The 18183-nt window shown below is 44.2% G+C and overlaps 1 protein-coding gene across 15 annotated transcripts; it reads right to left on the reverse strand.

Moving 5' to 3' along the window:
- Positions 1 to 341: 341 nt before the first annotated feature.
- LOC125550725 lies at positions 342 to 4729 on the reverse strand. Of its 15 annotated transcripts, none has more exons than XR_007301810.1 (6): positions 4071 to 4729; positions 2183 to 2453; positions 1370 to 1414; positions 1089 to 1155; positions 780 to 880; positions 342 to 565 (listed from the first exon to the last, which is right to left on the reverse strand). XR_007301810.1 is itself a non-coding variant. In XM_048713794.1 (3 exons), exons 1-3 carry the CDS (start codon positions 4506 to 4508, stop codon positions 825 to 827), a joined length of 561 nt encoding a protein of 186 aa, XP_048569751.1. In that variant the 5' UTR covers positions 4509 to 4729; the 3' UTR covers positions 342 to 824. The 15 variants fall into 15 exon arrangements, 2 of the variants coding, with proteins under 2 accessions (XP_048569751.1, XP_048569752.1); XR_007301807.1 differs by having other exon boundaries at positions 1080 to 1155; XR_007301808.1 differs by having other exon boundaries at positions 342 to 570; positions 1080 to 1155.
- Positions 4730 to 18183: the final 13454 nt, after the last annotated feature.

Here is an 18183-nt window from a genome sequence, read left to right on the forward strand (position 1 = left end):
CTGGATCAAGAAGGAGGAGACGTCACGCTGACCGTACGTGTGTTGAACACGGAGGTGCCGTCCGTTCGGCGCTAGGATCTCCGGTGATTTGGATCACGTCGAGTACGCCTTCCTCATCCCCGTTCTTTGAACGCTTCCGCGCGTGATCTACAAAGGTATGTAGATGCAATCCCATCACTCGTTGCTAGATGAACTCCTAGATGGATCTTGGTGAAACCGTAGGAAATTTTTTGTTTTCTGCAACGTTCCCCAACAGAACAAATTAACCAAAAACCGAATTACGAAGGTCAAAGTTCTTGAATTACAGACCAAAAAAAAGCAAAGAAAGGATAGATAGAGGATTGACAGGGTCTAAGAGAGATCAATTGCAATACACTTTCACTCAATTTTTCACTCAGTAATAGCATGACTGAATAAGTAGTTCAAAACTGGAGCAGTTTTTCCTTTTAGTATCGTTGGGCACGAGCTCCTTGAGGAAGCTTGCGTGGTCAGTAGCACGTTGGTCCTGTAATTGTGTCGACATGGAGGAGCCACCTCCAGGTCAGCCTGCAATAAGGTAACTTCTCTGCACTACAACAAATCAAAAGTAGTAAATGCACACATTTTGTACATACAAGCATAATGGAAATTTGCAGAAACATGGTGTATCCAGATACAAAGTACTGATGCTTTGGGAATTTTTGAACAGAGAAAAGAATTGCTGATGCTTTGGGAATTTTTGAACAGAGAAAAGAATTGCAGGCGGCTCAAGCGTCAAGAGCAGAAGAGCATGGGCTCACCGGGAAGGAGGTAGACAAATGACAGTGGTTGGCCCAGCGCCTGACTCACCGACATGATTCAGTTCGGGCTGGATTCATCAAAGTTTTCAAGCTTATAAGCACTGCAAGAACAACCAAGATTGAGAGAATACACTGAGCACCATGTCTAATTCTCAAGTTAGTGGTTGGTCCAATAATATTACTACGTCAGTTCTTCCATAGAAGTAACGAGATGCAAGCTGAGTTCTTAGGTTACAAATTTGTAAATACTAGTATTGCTACCAGCATTTACAAATACTGGTGAACTTGAACTACGCACACCTACTCAACTGATCCATGCCACCGTCCCGCTGCTCATCAATACACTTGTCGCCTGCTCATTGTCGTTGGATGTACCCTACACACACATAATAGCCACCAATTAGCATGCACAAGTTCATGTACAATAACATTACAAATTCGCAACGAAAGATAAAAAGTTATGTAATTTGAAATAATTCATTTTACTTTCCAAATACTTCATTTGTTTCGAAATATGAACTTCTATATTTATTTCCTTAGAACTTATTATGATTTCCCTTCGAACTACAAAACATGATTGGTTTACTTACCCACAAAATACTTGAAGTATGTCAAATGAAAAAACATCCCCAGGCCTGGAAGTGAGAAAACACATTACACTCATCGAGTTAGATATCATTCTGTGCATACCTTGCCAGAGACCACATAGGATTACAAGATTCTGGATGGACTTTAGCAAAGTGAAATGAGACCTTTTCTAACCTGAGAACTACAGAAAATTAGCTTGATTTTTTAACCACAACAAATAAGCTCTTAACTACTTCTGGCAAGTAGAATTGAACTGATGTGTCCTTTTTCTAGTTACCGAATTGCTAACCACTCCAAATAAACTCTTAACTACTTATGGCAAGTTTTTTTGAACTGACCTTTTCCCATGTTTTTTGGTGTGTGTCTTTTCCCAAATCTTTTCCGACCCTCTTCTTTGAACTTCTATATTTATTTTTCATGAACTTTTTAAGTTACCCTAGTTGAACTTCTAGCGTTTTCTTTCTTTTACTAATTTTGCTTTGTCCAATATCATCTCTGTCTGGTAGTTTCCCATCCATCTCACTATCTTCGAACTTTTGGCAATCTGGAACCTAAACTTGGTGTGAAAGACGCCAACTCAATCAAAACAATCAGTACTACTCACATCTATTAACAATGGCTTGAGATACTCATGTATAGGCTAGTGCAAGCTACTAGTACTAGGCATCCAGCGTGGTTGGAACAAACAAGATGAACAAGTGATTTAACGGAGCAGCACTACATGCATGAATAGGAACATCTCTATGTACCTAGAGACCGGCCACAACAACAGGCGACACATGGACTGAAAGCTCAAGTTGGACTGAAAAACTCACTCGATAACTGAAACTCCTAGGGTGAGGGGTGGGATCCAGGGTGCTGCTGGCAATGAACGGCCTGGGGTGGTGGCGTTGAACAGCCTGGAGTGGTGGCTGTGAACGGCCAGGGTGCTCCGGTGGCAGAGCCCCACCAGGAGATGGCGATGCAAGCAGGAGGTCGGGAAGCAGTGGTGCCGGTGGTCGGGGTTGTCCAATGCTCATGGCACAATAGTACAGGAAGTTGATTCATCACCCATCCACAATTGTTTCCTTTTTGGAATCCATTGAACTGAAAAAAGCTACAATGTGAGCTGAAAGTATGAAAACAACATAACGTTGACGTCCAATGCGGGGCGGCTACTTGCTCATGCACTATTTTTTGTTTCTATTTTTCAATGAACTTATAGGGTTATACATTTTGAACTTATAGATATTTTTTGTTGAAAGTATGAAAAAACATAACATTGACTTCCTCAGCCAAAGAACACATCCATTAAAGAAACGCTCTAGTCACCGAACATAGAATAGCACATCCAGTTCAAGATTGACTATTGATGCATGCCTTAATAAGCAAGAGCACCAGTACAACATTAGCATAATAGTAGGTAAAATAATAGTACGGAGTTAGCCATCGATGCAAGCTTTTGACAAAGAAACTCAATATGCACAATGGTTTTGGATGGGCAATGGCGGCGGCACATCTCTAGTGGCCAGCGGCACGTGTTTTTGAACATGAGAGGCCTATGAACTTTTCCGCTTCCTCAACTCTGAACTTTTTGTATTCTTGCACTTGATCCTCCCCAATATTATTCTAAACTTTTTTAGTGGCTTTTGTTGGTGAGCCCTTCTGTTTCCCTAAACCTTCACAAGGTTTCTTCTCAGTATAAAGAAAACAAGAAATAAAAGTGTTCTGTTCACATAGGCATTAGAACAAACTCCTAGCAAGCATCATTTCTGCAGACTAGGTAAACATGACTTTTGCTTCTTTTTGCACAAACTACTTTTTGCAAAAGGAGAAATTTTATTCAAGAGTAGTGTCACTAGTACATATATGTAGGAATAAACTCACTTTTTAAGAGCGCTACCTACTAGCATATGTGTGTGTGTGATTTAATCATTCAATGACGATGGACAACATCCTGAATGCATGTTATTGTTGTTTATGCGACAGAAGTCCATCTTTAACAAATGTCAGTTGCTTGGGGGTTGATACACGGTGCATAATTCTTTTCCTTATGTACTGTGATTTCCATTTTGTCGCTCACACTAGCTGGGTTTGTAGAAGTAATTCCATGTGTTGTTATGCAAGGGGAAAGACATAATCTTCAGAGTCATTTTTTGTTTGGAGGAAATGGAAGCATGATTAACTAATATTTTGACTTTTCTTGGCACAGTAAATATATTGGAACTAGGACAATTTAACTAGATGAACCGAGAAAATTTTAACTAGCTGAAATGATACAGTCAAACTGATTATTAGCACATCCAGGTATATATACAGGCAAACGGAGATGGTGCAAAAATAAAATGCAAAAATGGAGAAAATGTCTAGATGTAAACTGTTGCAGGCCCCAAAATCCAACCAGCGGCAGCAAAATTAACCTTTCATGATACAGACTAGATTATGCTTCCCCACATGAATGGTGGTATAAGACAAAGCACTGAAGACCTCCTATATACGCACTCCTCCTTAAGCTGAACTGGGCTAAACAGAACATCAATTTTCCCCTGCCGAGATCACTAATCGCCCTCGGAATTCAGCAAGCAGCAGCATCGAGACAAGCCTTGAAAGCAAGTAGCCTCTCTCCAGCCAGACCGCTAGCGGAATTTCAACAATAGACAAGAAAGAAATCCTAAGCGGCATAGCAGACTGCCGAATTGGGCGGGCTGGGTGCGGTGCACGTACCTGAGGAATGGAAGGGAAGTCGGGAGCAGGGGTGAATGGCCGAGGGTGACAGTGGTGAACTGCCCGGGGTAGTGGCGGTGAACGGTCTGTGCTGGATGTTGTCCTCCTCGGGGCAGAAGGGGCTAAGGAGGAGGCCAACCTGTAAGCACGGGAAGGAGGCGATGCAGTAGCACCACTGTGTCCACAGCGCCTTCGAGGTGAGCACCGATCCATGGAGCGATGAAATGAGGCATGCCGCCATCGACAGTGCGCGGCGGCAGGGGAAGGGAGGCGCGCGGCGGCCCGAAGGTGGGAGGCGTGCGGCGGACGGGGAAGGGAGGCGCGCAGCGGTCGGAGGGTGGGAGGCGCGCGACGGCCGAGAGGTGGGAGGCGGGGTGGAAGATGGGGTCCTGACTTGCGGTTCCCACCGGCGAACTGACAGACTGACGTACTCAGCATAGTCGGAGGGGCGGCCGCGCTCGGGGTCCAGCGGGGGCGGCTTGTCGCCGGAGATGGGACGTGAAGGGCCCCCGGCGCGTTGGGCAGAGGGCTAGCGACGGCGGCGCGTTGAAGATGGCGATGGGGGAGGGCCTAGTGGCACGCTGGGGAAGAGGGCCAGCGCTGGAAGCAAGGGGCGGCGGCGGATGGAAGCAGGGGGGCGGTGGTGGATCGCGGCTCGAGATATGGTGCGTGGTGTGTGGACTGAATTCTTCGCGCATGCGTATATAAGAACGGATGGTAACAGAATAATATTCTGTTACTAGTAACAGAATAGCCCAGTCCTATACATATATATATATATTTGGATCACAGCAGCCCTTATAAGACGCGAGCCAGATGTTCCTGAACTCCCCGACCCGCAGCGAAACAAAAAATGAAAAGCCCAAACAAAAAAAGAACCCATATTCCCCACCTCTCCCCACTCTCCTCGATTCCCAGCCGCAGCCATCCCCACAGCTGTGCGCCTCCCCTTCCTCCCAACGGCCGGCGAGCCTCCCCATGGCCGGGTCCAGGCCGGCTCCCAAGCGCCACCGCTGCCATCTTCCCCGGCGCGCTGCGCTCACTCCCCAGATTCCTCCGCCGCCGCGCCACCTCCTGGATCCCCGTCCCCTGCCGCGCGACCTCACCAGAATCCCCACACGCCTCGTCGGATCCCGCCGCTCCTCCAGACGTCGTCCACCTCACGCCTCCACCACCCCGCGCCTGGTGGAGGCAGGATTTGGGGCGGCGCCTGGCTCCCCGCACACCAGCCGCCATAGGCCATCGCGCACCTCCGCCGGGTCCTGCCACCTTGTCGCATCTGGTCTTCTTGAGTCACCGGCCAGCTCCTGCGCTATCACCGACCCACTGTACCGTTGAGGTGCTGCAGCACGACAGGAGGCGGTGATGTTCTCTTGAGGACACGAGAATGAGATGAGGGGGAGAAAAACAGGGTGATGTTCTGGTCTCCTCCCCGGCGGCTGTAGGTAAGAAGATAAACGCATTCGTTCTCTCTACTTCTCTCGATTTTCTTGGGCTATTCAGATAGTACTCATCGGGCAGGCCAAACAAAATACTCGTGGAAGGTCCAACAAGATGGTTGGAATTCCTCTTGCTTTTTAAGAACAACTTCAGTTTGATCATATGTGTGCGTGCTCATGTGTGTGTGCGCCCGCCTGCAGAGGCATGCATATCCTCATCCTCCCGCTGCAGTCCATATTTGGGTGCAAGCACCTTCCAAGTAAGAACATTATTGCAAACTCTATTATTCAATGCTCTGTAACTACCATATGGCCATAATCCTGGGTTTTGATCAGATTATTTCTCTAGTATGTTTATTTTGATGATATTCAGTTCAAGTGATGTGGTCGCTTATTCCTTGTGCTTCTATTCCACACAAATACTATATTGGCACTGTGTGGCATGTGCTGATCATTGTGCTAGAGCTAAAAATGGTCACATCAGTCTGGAAGAAAATGATGGTTTTGCTCTCTCTTGCCCTTTCCTCAAAAAGCTACAGCTTACCAAAAATTTCTGGTTTGAGGAGTTTCTGAAATGCATGAAACTTGATGGTAGCTAGCTATATGGCGAGCACTAGTTTTTCTTAGCCTTTTCAATTATGTACTGGGAATTACCTGAAGCTCATCCGCATGATACATTGGGTTGTACATGAGAGCCGCTGATTTTATCGAACTACTGGTTTCAATATTTCTTCTTAGTGGCCACATATTGTGTTTCTTTTTGTAAAATTGTGTATTCCAAATATTAAAAAAGTAGAGCAGTTTGATGGTGGAGGGGTGCGCCTCCCCCTTCCTCCACATGCTTCTCTCTCCCTTATCTCATTCTCCTGTCCTCAACAGAGGCGCAGAGATACAGAGAGATCGGTGTCGAGAATAAGATCCTGATGGATGCCAAGTTCGACCAGAGCGACTGTTGCAGTTCACCGTACTTAACAGAAGGTGTTTAAAGGATATGATGTTGTGTAGTCAATGTTTTCTTTGTTGTTATACTCCACCGGTACTAGCTTGAATCTGAAAAAATTCATACAAATGGTCATTTGCAGGTTACCGAACATGTCGTTCTCTCCTCGTGCCCATGTTGCAGTCCCTGTACTTTTTTGGACGCGCTTGGTGATAATTTCTGCAGCTACATTCGTGACGCTTCTGTGACCTGCTGCACACCTGGAGTTGTATCTAGTAACATCTCCGGCAGTCCTGCTCGCTAACGCATGGAGGTGCTACTGCATGTTAATGCTACAAGAACACAACGTGAAGGCTATGGGAAAATTAGAAAACAACAAAGCTTCCCTATTCTTGCTCCACGTGCGACCTTCCCTGGCTCCTCTCTCTGACCTTCCGCCGAGCCTTTCCGGCAGCCATGCTTGGCGACTTCCCTAGAACCTGCAGTTCTGTTGTGCTTGTACTAGTGCGCGATTTATTTGGATTAAATTTTTTGTTTTTGCGAAGGTCAAGATGTTGTGTTGCATAAGGTCAAGTGTGTATTGTATATGTGTGTGTGTGTTTTTTTTAAATGCATATCTTCATTGCAAAACAGTATGTTCATTCCTTGATGTGAGGATGGTTCCCCGTGCAAAAGGATTGCAAAAAGGAATTTTTATTTCCTTTATAATGTTGTGTTTTTATCAGAAGAAAAGAAAAAGAGAAGTTCGGTTTCTAACGATGACGTGGTTCAACGTGCAAACCAATTGAAAAACTGTACAGGTCCCTACCAAAAACGACCAACATTTCTTGTGGAAAAAATTCACTCTATTTTTGAACTCTGTGTGAGAACTTTATGCTCTTTCAGATGTGTGCATTCGTCATTGTGTAAATACATGTAGCACACGAAGTGTATGTGTATTGCTGTGTGTAATTTTCTTGAATTTCAATAGAATGCGAAGTTCATATTTCAGAAATTCTTAAAGTTCACGTGTACCACATACTGAATAAATTCATCTATGAACAAAAAACGGACCGCCCAGGCCATAATAAAAATGCTCAATGTGCTTTTGAAAAAGAAAAATCAAACTGCCATTTGAAAATGTGCAACAGAAGTTCATGTCAAACTAACGGGGCGATTCAACGTTTATTCTTGAAAAAGTGGAGAAAATTGTACATGCTTTGTAGGTCAAAAGTTTGGCTTTAATTTATGTTTTGCGAAGGTCAAAATGTTGTGTTCGAGAAGGTCAAGTGTGTTATCTCAGCAAGTTCAAAAATAAATTTAAACATGCAAGAAAAGAAAAAGAAAGCGAGAAGTTCAATTTGTAAAGATGACACGGTTCAACGTGTAAACCAATGTTGAAAGAAAACAAAAAGAAAAGGAGAAGTTCAATTTCTAAATATGAAGTGGTTCGACGTGCAAACCAATGTTGAAAGAAAACAATAAGAAAGGAGAAGTTCAATTTCTAAAGATGACGTGGTTGGACGTGCTAAACAATGTTGAAAGAAAACAAAAAGAAAAGGAGAAGTTCAATTTCTAAATATGATGTGCTTTGACATGCAAACCAATACAAAAACACACACAAAAATGTTGTTTTGGTGTCTTAATATATTTTTATTCATAAAAAAGATTAAGAAAAAACCCAGGAAGTCCATATTAAAAAGATGGAGAAGTTCGATGATTATAGAAAACTCAAATTTCCCTCATTATGAAACAATGGAAGCAAGAAGTTCAAAAATAAAATAACAAGAAGTTAAACTTTTAAAAATGGAGCGCTTCAAAAATCACAAAAAAGGATTAAAAAATTCAGATTAATATTTATAAAAAACTTAGATATTTTCACGTAACCGAGAGAAGTTCAGGTTGATAAACTACGAGAAGTTCACGTTCTACACGATGTGCATTTTGTATTAAAAAAGAATAAAAATGCAAAAGCTAAATTTGTTGTCGTTATAAGTTCAAGTACTCCGTCGGAGAAAGTTAAAAAAATTATTGTGAGAGAGGTTTGTACAACAAGAATATCATTTGTGTAACACTGACGAATGGATGAGAAAATTACAAATGAAAATACGTCACATAAGTCCAACGTGAAAACAGTATGAAGTTCAACTACTACGCTGAAGGAATTTCAGATGAAAAACTTTCAAAATCATCACGAGTATGAAAAAACGATCAACACGGGAAAGTTATGTGCTTACAACAGCTTTCCACTGGTATATCACTTGCTCAATTCCGGTGAGTGGATGGAGAGTTACGAGCAGTGGATGGAGACCTACGAGCAAAAAAATCACGTGAAAAACAGAGTGAAGTTCAGGTACACGCGCCGAGAAGTTCAGGTTCTTGACGCGGTGCATTTTCGAAGAATCTGTTTCGCGATAAAGGCATAACCATTAACATGAAAAAGTTTCGCATTTTCCGTAGCTTTTCAGCGGTATATTATTTGCCCCATTCCGATAAAGTTTGTAGAAATTACGGCGAAAATACGTTTTTCTCCGTTTTCGAAACTAACTTAAAACCATAAAGAATTGGGAGAAACAAGACATACAAAAAAGTTTCGCATTTGTTCAAGCTTTCCAACGCCATATCATTTGCTGCATTCGGATGCACGGTTAAAAAATTAGCTCGAAAATACGAACTCGGTAGGACTTGGACCATTTTCTAAACTACTCTTAAACCATTCAAAATTAGAAAAAAAAAATCCAGATGAAAAAGTAGCGCATTTTCATAAGCTTTCCAACGCCGTATCGTATGCTTCCATTGGATTAGCCGTTTAGAAATGACATCGAAAAAACGAACTCAGCTGTTCGGTTTACGAAATTTTACGTTTTTTCAAATTACTCTTTAACCATAGGGAATTAGAGAAAACTTTCAACATGTGGAAGGAGCGGTTTTGCAGCAGCTTTCCAACGCCATATTATATGCCTCATTCCGATAAACGGTTTACAAATGCGATCGAAAATATGATTCACGTTTTTTGTGCGAAGAAAAAACGGTTTTCAACTGCTCTTAAACCGCTTATATTTTGCCAAAAATTTAAGTTGGGTCATGATATTGGGGTCCATAGCTTTCCAACGGTATATCGCAAGCCCCATTTGGGCAATGTTGGCGGAAGTTCAACCTAGTTCACAAGGAAGTTCAACGTACTACTAGCGGGGCAGGTCAGGTTGTGATCAGAATATTATTCTGATCCCATGTTCAGAATAGTGTTTATGTATATATATATATATATATATATATATATATGCTTTGGCATGAGGTTTTCCTTGGATAGCCAGGAGGTATTATTTGTCCACTGCAATATGAGATATTCCTTGGATACTTCTTTAGTTGTACGAATTTTAAAATTTTAGGACCCCATTTTGTATTTCATCCCGGGCCCCCAAATTCCTGGAGACGTCCCTGCTCACAAAGCATATTCATGTTCATAATCAGAGGGGTATTAATATGCATAATGGATCTGAACATATGATCTTCCACTAAGTAAACCAACTAGCGTCAACTACAAGGAGTAATCAACACTACTAGCAACCCACAGGTACCAATCTGAGGTTTGGATACAAAGATTGGATACAAGAGATGAATTAGGATTTGAGATGAGATGGTGCTGGTGAAGATATTGATGGAGATTGACCCCCTCCCGATGAGAGGATTGTTGGTGATGACGATGGTGATGATTCCCCCCTCCCAGAGGGAAGTGTCCCCGGCAGAACAACTCTACCGGAGCCCTAGATTGGTTCCGCCAAGGTTCCGCCTCATGGCGGCGGAGTCTCGTCCCGAAAGCTTGCTTATGATTTTTTCTCTGACGAAAGAGTCCATATAGCAGAAGATGGGCATAAGAGGGCCACCAGGGGGGCCCACGAGGCAGGGGGCGCGTCCAGGGGGGTAGGGCGCGCCCCCACCCTCGTGGCTGGTGGGTGGCCCCCTATGGTACTTCTTGCGCTCAGTATTTTTTATATATTCTGGAAATAACTTCCGTGAAGTTTCAGGACTTTTGGAGCTGTGAAGAATAGGTCTCTAATATTTTCTCCTTTTGCAGCCAAGAATTCCAGCTTCCGGCATTCTCCCTCTTTATGTAAACCTTGTAAAATAAGAGAGAATAGGCATAAGTATTGTGACATAACGTGTAATAACAGCCCATAATGCAATAAATATCGATATAAAAGCATGATGCAAAATGGACGTATCAACTCCCCCAAGCTTAGACCTCGCTTGTCCTCAAGCGAAAGCCGAAATCGAAAAATATGTCCACATGTTTATAGATAGAGGTGTCGATAAAAATAAAATACAGACATGAGGGCATCATGATCATTCTTAGAGCAGCAACATATATAGGGTGGGTCTATTATGATAACACCCTTAAGAGTCTTATTCTGATGACACTTTCGCTTATTCTGCTAACACCCCACGCCGCGTCCACCTACGAACCGAACCGCCCCAACAAAAACAAAATCCACCCCACCCCCACGTCTAGACCTTATCCGTTTGCACCTCCCCCACCCCATCCCGACTACCTTCTTCCTCACCCACGACCCACTCCCCCGACGCCGCCAACTACTACGGAGCTCCGACCACCACGACGCCCCGACCACCCCATCCTCCCAGGCGACGCGGCTCCAATCCACGCCACCTTCTCCTCCGACGATGCTCCGGTGAAGGATCCAGGCGACCCTGGTCAAATCGTGCCGACATGCCCCCTGCAGGCGTCGGATCCCGGGCACCCGCACCCCCCTCCCGCGCGCCTGCACCTCACGATGAGGTAGGCCACCCCGACCTCGCCATGGGCGGCAAAGCTCCCCTGATGCCCACCTTTCTTCTTCCCTCTGGTACCTCGCCCCGCTCCACCTTCATCGTGCAGCAGGAGCACCCTCGCTCCAACTTCCTCCTCCCTCCGCCGCCCAGGACCCACCCTGCCCTAGCAGTCACTTCCTGCCCGACGCCTCAGCATCCCATCCTCTCATCCCCACCCCCATCGAGCCGCTACGAACCACGCCGAAGAGACCGGATGCACATCGCCTGCCTCCGGATCCAAATCAGGTGCTCCCACCCACTCCTCCATCGCCTCCCCCTAGCAGCGGCAGTCACCCCCGCAGCTCACTCCTCCCCTACCTGTAGTTCATGACAGTCACCCCCGCAGCTAACTCCTCCCCTACCTGCAGTTCACCGAATACTGCGTCGGCTGGCAGCCTCATCCCCATGCCACTAGATCACATCAAGGGGTGCTCCACTGGACTTCTGCCGGTGAGGTGGTGGTAGGAGGTCCATCCACATCTGACGACCCTCCGACGACGGATCCAGGCGTCCTGAGGGATCTCGAATGGCCACACCCTCCCCCCACGCGGCTCCATCTCGCCACGAGGTCGCTGGCTGGGCATCAACGACCTCTAGAAAGAGACGACGAGGCCCCCGCTACGTGTCTACCTACAGTTCCTCTCACCCTCTCCGTGCAGTGCACCCGGGGCGACCGCGCAGTTCATCAACACGGTACGTGCAGCTCCCTGACACTGGTGAGAGCAAACCCCACCCCTTTACATAACGGTCATGCAGTACGCTCGTCATGGCCGTGCAATTCACCGGTGACTCCCGATGGAAGAGCAGCGACACCACCCCTCCACAGCGGCAGCATCATGGCCACATGCCTGAGCTCGGATTCAGAGCTTGGATCCGTGGCCGTGCACTTTGGAGTTTTTACCCATTCCAGATATGCAGTGCAGTTTGGAGTTTTCTGTGTGTTAAGAAACTTTAGAAATTAAACTCTGACTAAGTTTCTCGAGTGCAAGTAATGTTATTACATTCAGCTTTGGTTATGCATTGGCAGTGCAGTTTATAGCTCATGGTGCTTCAGTGCTGAATTGGGCGTAGTGGACGGCAATGTATGTGTGTGTGTGAGTGTGTACCTATATGCCTGTATGGTGTCATTTTTTATAGATTTTTCTCCGTCGCAGACATGTATGCCTGTATGTAATGCGTAGAGTACCAGGTCAACGGCGGATGTAGCCCATGCAGTTCGTATGGTTGTGTGCTGCAGTGAAAATATTTTTCTACTGCCTGATTTTTTTTGTATGATTTTTTATCGAAGAGGTTCACTTTTGTCCCATGAAGAGGTTTTCTTTTATCGGTGCAGTGCACTACTCCCATGGTTCAGAGCAGACGACAATGATGTAAAAAAAACATGCAGCTCACTTCATTCAACATCGACGTTCACTTTGGATATATGTCGTGGTTCCCTTCCCTCATTTCTGCAGTCCATTCTCAATCACAAAAACATTAGAAAAAAATACAACAAAAACTCGAAGAAAATTTACGTCCGACAAAAGGAATTATGCAGCTCGCTTGCCCATCCGATGTAGTGCGGTTTTCATTCTAAAGCAGTGCGGTAGGCTGTGTGATGTTGTTCATCCCATAAGTGCAAAAAACTTGTTATGGAAAGCGGAAAAAATAATGTGGTTCACTTCTTGATAGTGTTGTGGTTCATTTACACCCGACGTGAAGTGCACTCTACTTTCTCGTCCTTGAAAAAATTACGTTCGAATAAAAGAAACCATGCGGTTCTCTTGCCCGTCTGATGCAGTGTGGTTTTCCGTCCGATGCAGTGCGGTTTTCAGTCGGATGAAGTACCCACGTCGATTTGGGTGTCGCGAAAAACAGAGTGTTCGCATTTCGGTAAATTTAAAACTGTTCTTAAACCGTAAGGAATTAGAGAGAGTGTTCTACATGAAAAAGTTGCGCCTCGTCGATATCTTTCCAACGACATATCATTTGAATCATTTCAATGTCCGGTTTGTAAAAATTTTGCGAAAAACGGCTGCTGCCACTTGTCGTCTGCCACACGATTTTCAAAATTAACTTAAAACTGTAAGGAATCTCAAAACCATTTCTACATGTGAAAGTTGCGCCTTGTCCATAGCTTTCCAACGACATATTACACGCCTCGTTTCGACAAACAATTAAAAAACTAGAGCGAAAACAGTAACGAAAATTGCAAAAATTTCAAAAAAAACAGAGTTCCATGATTTAGTAAATTTGAAATTGCTCTTAAACCGTAAGGAATTAGAGAAAGAAATAGATATGAAAAAGATGCGCCTCGATGATATGTATCCAACGGTGTATCATTTGCTTCATTCCGACAAGCGGTTTAGAAAAATATGTGAAAAAACGCTCGCTGCCACTCGTTGTGGGCTGCCCCATTTTCAAAACTGCTCTTAAACCGTGAGGAATCTCGAAAAGTGTTCAACATGGAGAAGTTGCGCCTAATCCATAGCTTTTCAACGATATATTACACGCCTCGTTCCGACAAACGGTTAAAAAACAAGAGAGAAAACAGTACCAGAAAAAACAATGCGTGCAGTTTTTTTGCCACTGGAAGTTCACTCGCCTCAGTACTGCAACACACTTGGTTCAAACAATGACGTGCACTTGCGTTGAGAGTGCAGTACGGAAGTGTTATCAGAATAGTTATTCTGATAATATTATCAGAATAGACCGGCTATATATATATATTGTCATATGGTCTCTTATGCTAAAGTAACAATTCAATCACAATTTCAAGTATGAATCATAAACTTCATTAAGAACCAACAAACTCTAATCTCAGTCATTGAGGCAATTGCAATTTATCATAACATAGGAAAGAGTCAATATAAGAGCTTTTCAGCAAGTCCACATACTCAACCATCTTTTAGTCTTTCACAATTGCTAACACTCATGCAATATTTATGGGTATGAAGTTTTAATCGGACACAGAGAAAGATAGGGGCTTATAGTTTGCCTCCCAATGTTTTACCTCAAGGGTAATGTCAACAATAATAGTTCATGAAGACTCACATCCAATTAGCTATATATATCAGGATCTTTCACTACAAAAAATACACTTCCGTGATGATACGTGTTTGTCACAGTAGGTCGCGTTTTTTGTCATGCATGTACATCCATGACGATTTTATGACAGAATCAAGATAGTCATACCTGTGCTGTCGTAGAAGTGTTCCATGACATTACCAAAATTATCATTATGGAACTGTCCACTTCCATGACGATAAATCGCGCGTCACAAAAGTGCTTTCGTCAAGGGTGACCGACACGTGGCATCCACCGTAACGGAACGCCGTTAAGCTATCGGGTCGGGTTTTGGATCCGATAACCCATTAACAGCCCCGACCAATGGGGATTTTCCACGTGTAAAATCATCATTGGCTGTAGGAAACATGTGTCGGCTCACCGTTGGGACAGATGTCATCCGCTCATTGGACCGAAGGCGCCTATGACACGGCGACACGTGGCATGGCCCAACAGAGGCCCATTCCTGTGAAAAGGCCAGCCCGTTTGACTTGGTCAAAAGGTTGCGGGCCGGCCCACGGAAAGCCTGTTAACGGCCAGTTCGCATATAGCCCATTTACAGCCCGCTAACCCAAGGCCCGTTACGCCCTATCCGAATTAGGCCCAGTAGCGTCATTTGGGCCGTCCAATATGATTCAACCTGTTTTAACTTCCCGCCCATGTGTGGCCCATGACTTCTTTTGGCCCATATGAGGACCTTTGTAACTCTTGGCCCATTAACGACCCGTGGTGAAACTGGCCCGTAATGAACAGTGTATCACTTTATACCCATTAACGGCTCGTTATTCCATTGGGCCATTTCCAACCCAAGTTATCTTTCGGCCTTCTCAGGGCCCATTGATTCTTGGGTTCATTTGCAACATTCGGTTACATACGGCCCGTTACTGTCATTCTCTGCTTGTGGGCCAAATTCAGCCCGTCGTTACAGTCGACCCGTTTGCGGACCGTTAATACGTTGGGCCATTTTCATGTCAAAAAAACCCGTTGGGCTGTTTTCATAGAGTTATCAAATACGGCCTATTAACGGCCCGTTATGGTCCACAAATAGTACGGCCCATGATTGGCGAAATGATGATACGCCCCGTAGAAGGCCCATGGATCCTATGGCCCGTATGAGGCCCATGGATAGTACGGCCCATAGAAGGCCCATGGATTGTATGGCCCGTAGAAGGCCCATGGACCCTACGGCCCGTAGAAGGCCCATCGACCCTAAGGGCCGTATAGAAGGCCGATGGATCCTACGGCTGGACGAAGGCCCACGGATCATACGGCCTGCAGGAGGCCCATGGTTACAACAGTCTGTGTGTTGCCATGATTATTTTGGCCTAGTTACCAAAAATAGGCTATTGTGGCCACTAGAAAAAAACAGAAAAAGAACTGCAGTGACTACAAGCAAACAACTAAACAAGACAATAAGGAAATAAATAAGCAAGCAATTAACGCTAGCCTATTACCGCTATTACACATATTACATCCACTGGGCATCAAAGTTCGCCACCAGTGCAAATATAGGGAACAAAGCAGCACATTACATACACTGGCCGTCAAAATTGGCCACCAGTGCAAATAAACGCGGCAGCAAAACAAGAGCATAACTAAAACAACTTCAGAAGAGCTCAAGAAACGTTATCCTGGGTATCCACCATGCTGGCAATAAGCTTAGCAAGCTGATTAGCTTTGTCCTGTTTGGCGCTAAAATCCTCCAACGCTTGCTGTTGCACCAGAAAGTATGCATCTGAATGCTCCAGGGACTTCCGCAGTCCTTCCGCTTCTTGTCGCAGCACAGCTGATCGATGTCTTTCAGCTTGTAGTTGAGACTCAAGAAACCGAACTGATTCAGACAGTGAGTTTGAATAGCTTGTGCAAGCAGTAGTGGCCAGTAACTCGAACACTAAACCAAGACAGGACTTTGGGGTTGTCTCGCTGTCTTCAAGATAGTCTTCCTTAGCTGTTTTATCAGCTTTGTTAGAGATCAACAAGGATGTGTCACTATCCTGAACCTTATCTGCATTACTTCCTTTACCATTGCTTAATAAGGCACTCTTCCCCAATATTCTGTCAACATTCTAAAAGAAGAAACAAGCAGACACATAACAAGTTTAGCATGTTCTAGTATATGAAACTCATTTTAGTGAACCAGTTCATTAGTAAGGCGGACAGGATTAAACTACCAAGTCTTCTATTGCCAAGTACTAGTACATAATAAAAGCATCAAACAAACATATATCTATGTCATATGGTCACTGCATTGTCTTGCCAAATCAAAATAGAGACACGGTTCAAATCATATCAGTTCAAGACAAAGCAGAAGTGAAAGAATACAAAGCGTGGGAAACTACACGACACAACAAGATTTCAGATGGTACCACAGGTCTACATGTACAACAACACTATTGGCTCTGTTGTGATGCTAGTAATGTGCATGATATGAAAGTCAACTGTATACACAATTGAAATTGAAATCAATAGAGCTATTGATAAGAGCAAACCTGTTAAAGAAACATGCGTGAACATACCTGCTGTGCCATTGGAGTTTCGATTGGATCCTTCAATTTAAGAATAAGTTTGTATGAGTAAATACAGTGATACAAGAGCAAAGCAATCATAGTTAAAAAAGGCGCGCCTAAGCGAGCGCTTAAGCACGCCTAGGCTCTAGGCGTTGGCAAAATGCATTGCGCATAACTATGCATAATCTGTGCATAACTGCGCATAATCATGCGCTTTGGTCAGTAAAGCGCAAGGCGGTGGCAAAATGCACAATTAACGCCTAGCGCTTTTTTGAACTATGATAACAATGGAATCTTAAATTAGAACAATTGTTCTTCAGGTTTAGGCACTTGTTCTACATGAACAGAGTACAGTAAGACACAAGAATATAATACTTAAAAATAGAAAATAGCTCATAGACCTTACCACATTCTTGGTTCAGGACCAGTACAGAACAAGGCGTTCCCAATCATCGTCCAGTAAATGTGTCTCAAGAGAATGTAAGGAAATTTGATGAGTTTCTTTGCCGGTGAAGTACGTTTTCTTCAGGTAATTCTGATACTGCCACCAAGCATTTTTGAAGATAGCAGAGGTATTAGCACAGGTTACCTCATCCCGAGTTTCCAAATCGGTCCTTCTCTATAGAGAAAAATGGGAAAATTTGCTGTATTATAACCATCATGGAGGTAGGATGTATGGGACGAAGCAAAGTAATTGCCATGAATAACATTAATTACACATAACTCCTGGACAAACACCTACAACTGGCATTTTCCTTCATCTTCAGTATAATATTTCCAAGATGGGAAGATACGCACATACGATTTAACAACATCAAATATGATAGATGTTAAACTACGACTAGCTGGTTGTGCTTCCTCCACAGGAATAGGCGTACTAACTGGTGGAGTTGGGGTTCGCCGTGATAGTACTGGCCCTTTGGGCACTGGAGCGGCTTTACTAACTACTCTTGTTTGGGAGCTCTTTGGTGGAGATGGTGCTGTGTCAACAGGAACTGGGTTACTATCGGCTGGGGTTGGGGTTAGATTGGGTGAAGCTGATTCTTTGTCCATCGCAGTAGGGGTACAATCTGTGAGAGTTTGGGTTATGTGTGGTAGGGCTGGTTCTTGTGCATGTACAACCGGGGTTCTATCTCCACCAAGAGGTAGCATTGTTTTATTTGAAGACCGTGTTTTTAGTCCGTTAGATACTGGCATCACCCGCTCCAATTCAAATGGCTGATAAACAGGAAACATAGTTTAATGTACAAACATTGTATGAGAGACAGATGCAATAGATAGTGTGGAAAAAAGAGGGCATGAAATAGTTGATATGTATATTGTTTAACTAAAACGGATATCATGACATAATTTCACATATATGATGTCTATCTAAA

Source organism: Triticum urartu, chromosome 4, assembly GCF_003073215.2.
Source record: "Triticum urartu cultivar G1812 chromosome 4, Tu2.1, whole genome shotgun sequence".
NCBI classification, from domain to species: domain Eukaryota; kingdom Viridiplantae; phylum Streptophyta; class Magnoliopsida; order Poales; family Poaceae; genus Triticum; species Triticum urartu.

What these genes read in the sequence shown, in the direction of transcription:
- LOC125550725 (XM_048713794.1), bottom strand. Translation starts at nt 4,508, where the DNA reads ATGCTGAGTACGTCAGTCTGTCAGTTCGCCGGTGGGAACCGCAAGTCA. An exon ending in ACTTCCCTTCCATTCCTCAG is followed by an intron (nt 1,156 to 4,070) that starts GTACGTGCACCG and finishes ATGTGTGTGTAG; the next exon opens with GGTACATCCAACGACAATGA. An exon ending in CGGGACGGTGGCATGGATCA is followed by an intron (nt 881 to 1,088) that starts GTTGAGTAGGTG and finishes TTGTTCTTGCAG; the next exon opens with TGCTTATAAGCTTGAAAACT.